This window comes from Onychostoma macrolepis, chromosome 09 (assembly GCF_012432095.1).
Source record: "Onychostoma macrolepis isolate SWU-2019 chromosome 09, ASM1243209v1, whole genome shotgun sequence".
Classification (NCBI taxonomy): domain Eukaryota; kingdom Metazoa; phylum Chordata; class Actinopteri; order Cypriniformes; family Cyprinidae; genus Onychostoma; species Onychostoma macrolepis.
In genome coordinates this window covers 12,690,280-12,703,253 of record NC_081163.1, presented here as the reverse complement: position 1 = coordinate 12,703,253, position 12,974 = coordinate 12,690,280, and the positions used below count along the sequence as shown (strand labels likewise).

At 36.3% G+C, this 12,974-nt stretch overlaps 2 protein-coding genes across 9 annotated transcripts in view; one reads left to right on the top strand and one right to left on the bottom strand.

Moving 5' to 3' along the window:
* si:ch211-269e2.1 (cohesin subunit SA-2) overlaps nt 1–4,999 on the top strand; it is a 20,702-nt gene extending 15,703 nt beyond the window's left edge. For 5 of the 6 annotated variants that reach the window (XM_058786936.1, XM_058786934.1, XM_058786935.1 and 2 more), the window contains 6 exons: nt 1,262–1,363; nt 2,949–3,103; nt 3,389–3,517; nt 3,609–3,814; nt 4,146–4,203; nt 4,285–4,999. In XM_058786936.1, coding sequence (XP_058642919.1) covers nt 1,262–1,363; nt 2,949–3,103; nt 3,389–3,517; nt 3,609–3,814; nt 4,146–4,203; nt 4,285–4,411 — 777 coding nt within the window. In that variant the 3' untranslated portion in view covers nt 4,412–4,999. Of the gene's footprint in view, nt 1–1,261; nt 1,364–2,948; nt 3,104–3,388; nt 3,518–3,608; nt 3,815–4,145; nt 4,204–4,284 lie in introns of those variants that run through there. The other variant, XM_058786937.1, reaches the window with a different exon arrangement.
* Nucleotides 4,569–12,974, bottom strand: part of ppp2r3b (protein phosphatase 2, regulatory subunit B'', beta) — a 21,610-nt gene continuing 13,204 nt past the window's right edge. For 2 of the 3 annotated variants that reach the window (XM_058786938.1, XM_058786940.1), the window contains 12 exons: nt 11,318–11,506; nt 10,676–10,779; nt 9,918–10,020; nt 8,957–9,031; nt 8,644–8,730; nt 8,194–8,350; nt 7,734–7,782; nt 7,521–7,610; nt 7,071–7,246; nt 6,812–6,930; nt 6,610–6,716; nt 4,569–5,905 (listed from right to left, as the gene is read on the bottom strand). In XM_058786938.1, coding sequence (XP_058642921.1) covers nt 5,764–5,905; nt 6,610–6,716; nt 6,812–6,930; nt 7,071–7,246; nt 7,521–7,610; nt 7,734–7,782; nt 8,194–8,350; nt 8,644–8,730; nt 8,957–9,031; nt 9,918–10,020; nt 10,676–10,779; nt 11,318–11,506 — 1,398 coding nt within the window. In that variant the 3' untranslated portion in view covers nt 4,569–5,763. Of the gene's footprint in view, nt 5,906–6,333; nt 6,379–6,609; nt 6,717–6,811; nt 6,931–7,070; nt 7,247–7,520; nt 7,611–7,733; nt 7,783–8,193; nt 8,351–8,643; nt 8,731–8,956; nt 9,032–9,917; nt 10,021–10,675; nt 10,780–11,317; nt 11,507–12,974 lie in introns of all 3 variants that reach the window. The other variant, XM_058786939.1, reaches the window with a different exon arrangement.

Below are 12,974 nucleotides of genomic sequence, written 5' to 3'. Positions count from 1 at the left end.
AATGCAGACCCTCACGTACAGTGTTTGGGTTTAATAAACAGCATACTGCACTAACTGGCAGAAGTTTCAAAGCCACTGGATTTGTGTGAACCAGCTGTGTTTTCAGCAACAGAGATATGTCGGAAATCTTACTTTCTGAGAGAAACCTCTACCATCAGAGCCGGCACATATATATCGAAACACTTCACTTAAAGAAATATTCTGTGTAAAATATGCAGCTCAAGCTTTATCATTAAATATAATCATTAAAGCACCGTTTACATGGAGCAAACTACACTTTCTTCACAAAAAAAAAAGAAAAAAAAGTAATTGACAGTATAAAAACATATTTAAATATGTTACTTTAATATGATTTGATTTTAATATGTTTAAATATTTCATTAATAATGCAAGATAAATGAAACACGTAAACATTGTCATGTCATACACTACTGTTCAAAAGTTTGGGGTGATTAAGATTTTTATTTTTTATTTTTGGAAAAAAGAACACATTAATTAGAAGTGACAGTATAGACGTTTATGTTACAAAAATGTATTTTAAATAAGTATTGTTCTGTAGAACTTGAATCAAAGAATCCTGAAAAATATGTGAAATTTCAGCTTTAAAAAATTCTGCTTATCACAGGAAAAAATTACATTTTACAATATTAGTGTTTTTACTGTATTTTTGATAAAAAAATAAATAAATGCAGCCTTGGTGAGTTAGTATAAGATACTTCTTTTACAAAGATTTAAAAATCTTACCCACTCCAAAGTTATGAATGGTCAGTGTATTAATCTAAAACCTTAAAATCAGAGAGGAGATGATCCTCAGGAGGATCATTTAGGCAACTAAATATCTTAACTCTTTATATTAGCTAGCTAAGAAGAATTCATGTAATTTCTTTAACAAAGATGTCCAGAATTGCATGTCACTGATCTGTGATAATTGACATCACAGTTGTGATCACAAATTGTTTTTGACCCTGATTATTCCTCTAATAATGAAGTCATATAGTGAAGTCTGATACATTGAATGATGTATGTATGGCGTTTTGGTATGTTTGAGTATAATTGTCACCATATTAGAAGTTCAAAAAAAACAAAAAACCCTTAAACCTCTCATGACTAATAGGCTACACTTCCAGAGTCTTATCCTGAGGGCCAGACAGACTTATGGGTAATGTGCTTTCAGTATGCCACAGGCTTACATTCCTAGGCGTGAAGCCATATGGCAGACATGGAGCCTGTATCGCTCACTGCTGTCATATCTCCCCTGCAGTACTACAATGACTTCGGCGACATCATCAAAGAGACCCTGAACAGGACACGGCAGATGGACAAGATGGAAAGCGCTCGCACGCTGGTGCAGTGCCTTCAGCAGGTATGGAGGCTGCAGTCCTTCACCGGTGCGCTCTCTCTCTCATGTGACGTGCCTCTGTGTGGCACATCTGCTCAGCCGGTTGTCCCAGGCCCCTGTGCTCTCTGCTCTCGGATGGGCCCCTGCAGCTGTCGACACCTCAGAGACACAATGAATCCACCCTCCCGCCATCCCATCATGCTCAGTGGGGAACATTCTAGCAGCTTTCACTCCTTGAATAGCTTAATGGTAGATCCTGTGCTGAGGAAGGACATGGAAGCATTGCTCTCACACACACACACACACACACAGCTCTTTAGACTTTGCTTTTTTCTAAAAATAAAAAAATCGATATATAAAAATATATTTCGATATATATTTTAGAACAAAGCAAAGTCTAAAGAGCTGTGTATGTATGAGCAATGCTTCCATTTAATATATAGATTTAAATTATACGTTGTACACTATTGTTCTGATTTTGAAAGTAATCTCTTATGCTCATCAAGGATGCATTTAGTAAAAAAAATTCAAAAACAGTAATATTGTTAAATATAAATATTTTTAGAATTTAAAATAACTGTTTTCGGTTTGATATATGATCAATTTTAATATATAAAAAATACATGTATTATATTATGTGTATATATATATATTATAAAATGTAATTTATTTCACTCGCGGCAAAGCTGAATTTTCAGCAGTCGTTACTCGAGTCTTCACTGTCAAATGATCCTCCAGAAATCATTCTAATATGCTGATATCAAGATACAGTTCTGTTATCAGTTTTAAATATTATCAATGTTGATAAGTTGCGCTGCATATATATATATATATATAAATATATAAATAATGTGGAAACCTATATACTCTAATGAATAGAAAGTTCAAAAGAACTATTTTTTTGTAACAATGTAAAAATTTTTGTTCACTTTTGATTAATTTAATGCATTCTTACTGAAAAAAAGTATTAATTTCTTTTATTCATTAAAAAAAAAATCTAACAGACCACAAACTTTTGAATGGTAGTGTACATATATTTAATCTAAAATTTGTACATTGTATATTGTCACTAAGATTATTACAGTTATGAAATGTGTAAAAAAAGTATATTTTAGACAATAGAACTTTGATATCCAGTAAACTGTAAATTTATAGTACCATAGTATCCATATTAAACATATACATGTTAATCTAATTATAATATTTAATTACAGTGCAGTGTAAACTGCTCCATGGTTAAAGATGATTAAATATTACAATAATGTAAAAAAGACAGCTCAAGACTTTAAACTTTTATTAAATATTTCATTATTTTATGACATGTTTATCTTATACTAATGTAATTATGCATATGCACTATCAATTAAAGCATGTTTATTTCATTGTATATCAGATATTATATCAGATATCTTATGTTTGAGTGCAAATGTCCAGCATACTCCCTACAAAAATATAATCAATGTATTTTGTATATATGCCAGTATATACAACAACACTGTTTTAGACAGAAAAATTAAGCTGTGATCACAGATAATCATTAATAATGCAATAGAAATAAGGAGAGGTTTTCTATAATACATTATGTGCATGGACTTTTCTGTGTGTTCAGCTGTATCTGAGGCTGAAACAGGAGCAGGACAGAGGAAACACCTGCAGCTCCAGGGTTCAGACCTACAGCAGCATCAAGGAGCTGGCCAGACGCTTCTCACTCACCTTCGGATGGGACCAGATCAAATCCCGCGAATCCCTGGCCATGATCCACAGGTAGTTCACGTTACATGTCTGGCAAAGTGACACAGCTAAAACAGACTGATGGCTGTTTGACCGCAAATAAAAATAGTTGCGTCAAGATGCTGCACCGCATGGCTTCATTTAGCCAGTACAGAAGCGTCCTGTCTTTGGTTATTTCAGACCTGAGAAATTCATTTTGCCTGCTGTAGTTTTGCTCTTATATTAGGATTCAAATTTAGACAGGAGAAGGAATATTCAGGTCTTAAAAGGAAATGTCCTCTTACTGCTGTGAATGAAGAAGTGGGTTTCTGTGTGCAGGGACAGCATTGAGTTTGTTTTCAAAGGGTTCGTTCAGCAGTCAGAGAAACACTCTCCACCGTACATCTCATACCTCACCATCCTCAGCGAATTCTCCAGCAAACTGCTCAAACCGGACAAGAAGACTATGTAAGTTAAAGCTAAAACGAAATTAATTCTGCAATCATCTTGCACTTTTGGATCTTAACATCTTTTTTTGAACTGGTCGTCTTCTCCACAGCTACAGTTATTTGCAGAAGTTTGCTGGTGAGCAGGTCATTAACAACAGAGATGAGAGCTGGATGCCGCTGATTTACTACAGAGCGTCTCTGATGGGCACGGCTGAGGGAGAAGATTCCATCTCCTTCATCAGCTCTGACACCAACAAACAGCCCTCCCTCACCAACCGCTCCAGATCACCCTCCGTCAAACAAGTCAACTCTGAAGGTATGAAGTGAACTCGCAGTGGGTCACTGCCGAGGTCCAGATTTTTAATAATGCAATATGTATGATTTTATAATTAAAATGTTTTAATTTATACTTCACGTATTCATAGTATAAATGAATAAAAATTGCAAAATGAACAAATTATAATGAAACGCAGCATGCTTTAATTTGCAAGTCAGCAGATCAAAATAACAATGCAGCAGTATTTGCTGATGTCACTAGTAAATATATCCATAAACAATTTAGGGTACATCCAGTAGTGTTACTAAGAATTATGAATTTCATAATATGAAGTTTAATATTACAATTGACCGATTTCTATTTTTAACAGGGGACCAAAGGTTTCTTTCCCCCTCTTCAGAACCAAAGGGAAACAAGCTTCTGAAAAGGTGAGGTCAATAAACACTTTTATTGACCGTGAAAATCAGTCAATTGAGTAACATACTATTGAATTTCTCTTGCATGTGAAGTTCCGAAGACTCAAAAGTCCAACAAGCCCCACTGAGCAGAGAGCAGCTGACCAGCAGTCTCGTGTCTGATAAAGCTCCAAGGAGCAGTGATGAAGTTGATGTGGATACTGTAGATATTGATGGCTAATGTTGTAATCTGTCTCGTTAATGTTGTTAAAGGACAACATTTACACTACATAATGTTCTGTATATGAAAATTGTGCCATTTAAAATGATAATAATCATGATCATATTGAGATCTAAAAAGGCGGTGCTGAAATATTTGTAAAGAATGTAAATTCATGGTGCATTGCTGTAGATAAGATTTTTGTACAGCCTCTGTGGGCTTAAAAAGACAGAATGATGCACTTTCAAATCTTTGTGTAAAACACTCATTCATTGCTAACTGTAGCGCAAAAAGAAAAATATTGCAATTTGGACCAATCTTTTTTTCATATTTGTTGCCCTGTGTACTTTTAGACCACACACACACACATATATTTTGTTGTGCATTGCTGAATCATAATGTGGTGTTTATTCAGGTATTCAAATAAGCTACACCTGTGTTGTAAATTGAGGAGCAGCTAGATTTTTATTTTATTTTATATTTTTGGTCACAGCTATTATGTTTATGCCTTCTTGTAAAACTAAAACAGGTTGCTCCATAAATATTTCAAATGAATTTGACTTGCAGAAATGTAAACATTAACCTTAATTAAAACGCAATAACATCCTGCAGCGAATGTGTGACTTTTATTTTAATACTTTATTGAACTCTTTAAGACAAATGAAAAAGTTCATTTTTGCAATAATAAAAGCACATTGTTAGGAAGCACTTCTATAGAAATAATACAAACATGATTTGTTGAAAACATTTAGCTGGACTAAAGCTTAAAGGTTTAGAACAAACGAGGCAAACAAATATTTACAAATACATATAAATACATTATAATTTAGAAACACTTCTCACACAGACAGTAAAATGTCAGAGTCTAATTACTGCATTATTTCATATTAATGTGACCCTCAAACACATAAGGCAAGTCGACAGAGCTCCATGAGAAATAAGCCATCCATGAAATCAAGCTGAAATCACGTTGGTGAATCTCTGGAATGTCTTATTGGCCAATTCTGTGCATAAAAATATTGAAATATTTATAAACTTAGTGCACATTCAATATTTCAAGTGTACCGGTTTGGTTCCAGTGTAGTTACTTGAAACCTACAGTGCAGCTACATTTGTTTCAGAAAGCTGGTTGTGCATTGATGTCAGACTGACAGATAGACTGGGCCAGCACAATCTGTCTTGCTAAACAGATCCTCGTCAGACTGCTGGTTTACTGTCTGGTATCCAGCGGCTGGCAGAGCTTATCTGTACACTCTCAAGCCTTGGTTAACTGAACCAGGTGACATCAGTACTGGAGAGCAGGATTGGTCCACTTCCTGTTCTACACACTAGCAGATGGTAGCCTTACTTGTGTTGTGTGGTGGTGGTGGCTGTCATTCAAAATCATCCTCGTATTCATATTCATCCAGGTCCAGGTTACAGTGAGGGTTGGGGATCTCAAAGAGATGTCTCTTCTCATTCCGCAGGTCAAAAGCACATGCAATGTGATCAATTGGGTCTAGAACATTGTCATAGCTGAAAAGAAAGCAAAAAAATTGTACATTGACTTAAAATGACAAAATGTATTATTTCAGCCAGCCCTTTCAATTATATCATTCACAATCCTTGGGAAGAGCAGTTCATACCTTTATAATGGAATTTATAACATACACAGTCCTGTACTTTGATTGGACGCTTAAAATGTAATAAAAATTGGAGAGGGGATATTCATATGGAAAAAAACCTTCCAGAACCAACTAGAGGGCAAAAGAGTTAAGGAACTGACATGTGAACGCATGCCACTGAAAAGACACTTGACAAAACTGGAGTTTCCTGAAGCTGTGAAACATACTTTAATCTGTTGTCATTTAACGTCATCTAAACAGTGACCAGGTGACGCCACGAGGAACAGAAGTGGGGGAGAACACAGAAGGAACCTCAACCCTGCACCTACAGTGTCTTACCTGTTTCAACTCTACTCATCCTGCCATTAGAAGTCTGTGCTGATCCTAAAAGCGTCACATAATACCTCATCAGCTCTCCAATCACTGATTTAGCGCAGTGACAATGCAGCAAATGACGAAAGTGGATTGATTATTAAAAGTGCTGCATGAGGTGAAGTCGTTAGACATACGGTTTAGAGAGGCTGCTCGCAGCTGAAGTTCAGTGTTGTTAGCTCATCTATGATGCTGCACAGAGATAATATTGTGGTCTGTGGGCAGTTCAACTGTGAGCCTTACCAATTGTTGGACTGCTCGTTTGCAGTTTCCTCCGCTACCAAGTTATCATACTCCTCTGCAGCATATCTCTCCCAGTCAGAAATCTCCTGTCCCATTGTCTCAGCATCCTATAAAATTACATATGCAGAATACCAACAGTATTAAATCATCAAAGTGACCAAAACAACCATAAAATAATATTTAAAATAAATCTATTATTTACCCTTGCAGCCAGTAAGGGATCCCTCTGTTCGTGGTCTAGGTACTTCTCAATGTTGAAGAAGGTGTCAAAGAAAATATGGGAAAGTTTACATCTCTTCAAGTCCCTCAGAGTGATTTTTCCTGACAAAAAATAAAGCAAACATGTCAAGTAATTTTACGGTTTTGCTCACTTTAGCTAGGATGTGTGACTACTTCAGAAGCATGCAAAGTCTAAGAAATTCAATCCAACACATTAAGTTATTTATCATTTTAAACAATACCTGGGATTTCTGGCTTAACCATATCTAACATTTGGCACAGGCAGTCCTCGAAAGGCAGTGGTTCAATGGCCATGGCCTCAAGCTTCTGAGACTGCTCCTGGTAGAAGTACTGCAGCTCATACATGGACAGAACTCCATCCCCATCCAGATCCATACAGCGAAACCAGTACTCTATGCTACACAATCAACAAGCATAACAAGAATAAAAAGCAGATTATGTAAATAATACTGTACAAATAAATGTAACTAAAATTATATTCATTCAAAGTTGGTTTAATTTTGTTTCATAGCCTTCAGTTTTTACATGTTAATGTTCCATTTTTTGGGAGATCATTTCATCAGATTAAATCAAAGAAAGACTTGATAAATTAATTAATCAAGAAAGTTGATAGTTGCAGTCCTGTCATTTTGAAAAAAAAAGAAGGAAGGAAGGAAGGTAGTTTCAGTTACCTGGTCTCAGTCTTTTTGTCCTCCTCAGATATGAGGAACCATACGAAGTCAGCGTAGCTCAGTCTGCCCTCTTTGTGAACCTTTCTGTTCCTGAGCATCAGAGTAACCACAATTAACCACAGCACTCATAAAATCTACAGTAATGCGACATGACACGCAAACTTTCAAAAAATGGGAGAGAAACAAAAGAATGTCTGAAAAATGAGATTGTACCTGGTTATAGCTCCTGAGAATAATCTCTCAATCACTCGGTTGGATAAGGCTGTCAAAGAGAGCAGAAAAATCACATCACAGTCTTCTTTATTCATAGAAAATTCTTAAAACTTGGTAATAATTCGCTGTCAAAGGTTGTAAATATTGTAAACTGCAACCACAAGACAGTGATTTAATATCCTTATTTTATCATTTTAAAGACGCAACGATTATTGACCCTGCCTGAAAGGAGATAAAATGATTAGAGTGCAAGACATGCCGTCATGCTAAGGAAATTGATGTTAAAATTTCACTGCACTTCGTTCAATTTACTAAACTCAATTTGCAGCAAACAGAAACACATGCGGTCAAGTGCTGCTGGAGGGGATATTTAATGTCACCTGCAGCAATAAGCAGCCAATCGTTAAACAGCATGTCAGAAGAGTGTGATAGTCTTAAGGGCTCAGCGGGTGGATGGTACCTTGATCATTGTGTCGCATCAAGTCTCTCTGGTCTATGTACAAGTCGTGATCTGTGTCCAGCTCCCAGAACTTACAGTAGATGACATAGAAATGTTCATAAGAGAAGAATTCAGTCAACTGGTTAATCTCTTCCTCTTCTTCCAGAAGTGCCACATTCTGTTGGGAAACATTTTCACCATTACATGAAGGAAAAGCTCAGTCACCTAAGTTATAGATTGGCCAGCCGTAGAAATTCCAAAACATCATATTACTTAAAACCTACAATAATAATAAAAATACTACTACTAAATCAGCAATTAATATGAAATAATATTAATGTGGGCTGGGTTAAAATGCTGTATATTTAGTATACACTTATGTTCTGTTACGTTGGTTAGAATTGCATTTATTAATTAGCATGAAATTGAATTGATAAATGTCCACTGCAGTCCTAGACTCATAACATTTACCTGTAGAAAACTACTTCTCCTGAGTTCTGAACATGTTATTTTTCCAGTCCATGAGCGGTTCACATTATAAAATATCCTTTGAACTACCTGTTGGCAGAAAAAGCATCTTGTTGAACATCAGGTTGATTGAAGTAATTCAACAAGACAGTGCTGATCTGTAAACTGTCCAGACTTATGGTGCACCAAATAACAGTGTATATATACACAGTCTGTTCAAGATATTTGAGGTTTTAGTTAATGGTGCAAATCCATGCTTAATATACAAAAAGCATTTGAATCACTAGAAAAATACACAACTGGAAGTATTCCTTACAGTGGTAATGTAGCGTGAGTGAAAGTCTGAAGCCTCCTTTAGAAACGCCAGACCTGTATGTGAATCCACCACATCCTTTAAAAAAAAAAAATAAAAAAAAAGTATAAAAATGATTCACACACCAATATAACATCAAAGTCAGCATATAATAACTGACACGGCTTACAGGAGAGGAAAAAAACAGCAATGTTAAATCCATTTGTGCGCAAAGAGGCTCTGGATTAGATTACAGAGAAAAGGCGAATCATTTTAGTCTGTCCACTTGCAGAGGCTAATGCGTTGGTACGAGATGTGTGGAAATGTTAAAGGTATTAAACTTCTAAGAACAAAGGGGTGATTTTAAGGCCAAGTCCAAGTCCAGTTTTTAGCTTGTGCATCAGTTTCAGCCAGTCTCACACTCTGCATACATATGGCCTGCTGGCTTTTCCATCTAGTGCATTCTTCAGCAGAGAAACAAAGATTTTACTCATGCATGTTTCATAGTCAAATACTGGTATATGCGCGTAAAAGGCGATAAATTACGACAACTTATTTTGGGGGAGGTGTGGGACTCTTTGACCCTTCCCCATGCGAAATTAAACAATAGAAAAACACATAAATCACTGCCGTAAAGGAGCAGACGGGAACAGGCCAATCTACTCCATAACAATACTTTTTTCATTCATCAAAACAGTCAAAGCAATTGCTAAAGCTACACAATACAAATTAAAGTGTGGACGCCAGAATACATCTCCTCCAGCGTGCACGGCCAATCCTGCCAGTGAATATAAATGACATGTCCATCACTGAACTCAAAGAATGCACTTCTGCACACAATTATTTTATAACATCAAGCGTTACATTTGGAATTTTGCAAGTACATAAAAAAAAGGAATAATGCTGAAATCATCAATGCTCGGTGCATTTTGACCTGTGCGTGTCTGTGTTCTCAGTGGTAGGTCTCTATTCCAGAACTCTGTACCTGCAGGAATGGAATAAAGTCCTCTTGTTCCAAATAATTGCAGCCAGGCTTGGCCAGAAGGTGAAGAAATTTGGATGCGTCATCATGACAGGTCTGAAGCACTCTGTGGGGAGGAAACAGATGGTTTCAGGCTCCCTCTCACCCTTTCAAAGAGAAATGTGTTCTCCAAAACCCTTCACTTCAAATATATGTCTTCGGATTATTGGAATCTACAAATGAGGCTCCAGAATTCACGCTCAGCCAGTTCTGACATGCTATGATGGAAGAATAATAATTTTAAAACAAGAGTTTTCAACCTTTACAGATTCATAGACCTCCCACCCAGATGCTCAGCCAAACACTAATCTCATTAAAAATAATTACGTCAATGTATTTCTAGACGTGGTACATTAATGATATAGAAGGTATATCATATAGGTATGCATTGTTTTTCCCATTATAATTTAAGAAAATTCTAGTGCATATCATGGGCTCTCTGCAGAATTATCACCCCCACTCAGTGAAAACGAGTATATACACAAGACAGCCACACACAAAAATTAAAAATAAATAAATCCTAAAGCAATGCAGGGACACCTAAAATAAACAGCAGTATCATTGTACAAAATAATATCACCAAAATTGTACACATAGAGCTCACTGCACTTCAGCTCTTGATAAGAGGACATTCACACACTTGTTAAAAAGCATCATGTGCAGCCCTTGACCCCTGCCGATATTAATGTGAGAGGGCACTGTGAAGAGAACTATTGTCTTACTTTCGCCACATTGCCACAAACTTGTGAACGGACACATATCCCCTCCTGTCTCCTCCGGCAGCATGGAACAATGGAGCTTTCCAATAGAGTGGGCACTCGCAGGCCTGCAAGGAGGAAAAAAAAAAAAAAAAGTGTCACAGAAATAGATTGTTACTGCAACGTCAGGATGACAAAATAGATCAAGACGTAATGAATTTCAAAATGACTGTTATATTTTTATCAAAACAAATAATTGCCAAACAGACCGCAAAGATTTGAGATCTGAATGTTACAGTAGAGTTCAGAAATAAAATGCAACACTATAATCATTCTCTCTTAAACAGGCAATTGAGCTCAATCAGAGGCTTCTGTTAAGTGCTTGGACATTATGACTACATCTTTCACATGTGCTGTAGAAACTATAAATGGGGCTAATTAGCAATGATTATGTTTATAAATCATTTTGTTTAAATTCCTGAATCCCGTCGTTTACCTAGACGGTTCTATTCAGGATAAGTAATTCAACATATAAACAGTGGTGATATTTTTCTACTTGCTACAGGAAAAGTAAAAACTTCTAACTTGTAAACAGTTATACGTTAGTTACACAAAACGAACAATTTGCCAAGCGGATAAAGGTGGCACGTTACAAACCACACTTACCTTGGCGACCAGCCCCATGTCTTTTAAACTGGCTCTTTCATCAGGAAATTGAGAAAATATTTTTTCTATCTTGGAAATAAGATTGTCTATGTTGATATTGGCCTGGGGCTGTCCTCGAGGGAAGTAGAACTTTGGAATGCTTTCACTTAAAGCTGGTGTAACGGGCTCCTCTTTCTTAGCCTGTGCCTGCTGAAAAAGACAGAAATAATAACCATTAGCCACAAGACTCATCGTGGGAGAGATGTACGGTTGCTCTGAAAATTGCACCTCAATCAGCATTTCACAGTGATGGCTTAATTAAGTCGCCTCAGTGCATAAAACACACAGTTTAAAACAATTTTGACAGATGCACACCCTTGTGGATGACTTTCAGGAGAAGGCTTGCAATATTTTGGGGATTTTTGTTGACAAATGTGTGATATGTGATGACAAAGAATAAGAAAATTTAACGTGGATAATAGTTTGAAACATGAGCTGTGACTTATTCATGACAACCAAATGCAAAATGAGGGTAAGCCCTTTTCGTTTAGCATTTTAAATTTGTTTTCCTTAAGGTTTGTTACATTTCCTTAAAACATACAAAAAAAAAATAAAAGTTACAAAAGAAACAAAAACTCTTCCACCTGTTGACAGAAAAAAGATCTAGTACATAATGTACATAAACAACTATGACTTTTGGCTGAGTCTGGTTGAAGTTAGACAAGAATCTCTCTACAGTGTGATAATAACCAGTGCTAACCTGTTGTCCTTGTGTCAAATCTATTTGCTATCATGTTGTGAAAAGAACAATTTTAAACTGTTACAAAACTGATAACTTGTGATGGACTGCAGGTTCAGACTTGCAAACATTACTGTTGGAAACAGATTAACTTGGTATGGTAAACAACATCAGAAATAAACTATTGGACTGGTTATACATTCGACAATCAAGTATTTAGTAACACTGACAAAAAAAAAAAAAAAAAAAAAAACTATTTAAAGCATGGCGTTTATAAAAAGAAGAGGAACAATCAGAGGCAAATGTTCATGTTGACTTGACAAAGCCTTGCCTGAAATGTTCAAGAATTAAACTTGAAATTTGCAGAATGGGCTTTAAGACCCAGAGTTGGGTGGATGAAAACTCCATGAAGAGTGACATTTTAAAAAATTGGTGGGGATTTTGAGAAAACGTGACCCAAGTGTGCACAACAACAGTATGATGGCTTTATCAAATGACAAAACGTCCTTCATGCCCAAATGTTTTGTGAACACTTGTGGTTAAATTCCTCTTATTACTGATTTTCCAAAGGCTCAGCTTCCCACAGTAACTTAAAACCTCAACTATTTGAGTGTCAGGCTGCAGCTGTGAAGATCTTGACCCCCTAGAACTTCCACACAGGGGAAAAAAACCCTCCATCAAAGCCCACTCTCTAGAATAAGCAACATTACACTGAACAAGACCCATTTGGCTTTTCTGTATTAGACAAACACATGGACATGTAGGCTCCAGCCAACCTGACCTTCTGTGCTGCCGCTTTATCCTGAGAGATGTAAATACTTTAGGTGGCAAATATTTGGTTACTGTGATATGGAAGCAGATATTCATAACCTTCACTGTCATACTTCATTCTTGCATAAAAAAGAATGATCCCAGTTTTAATATGCTATTTATTCCAAA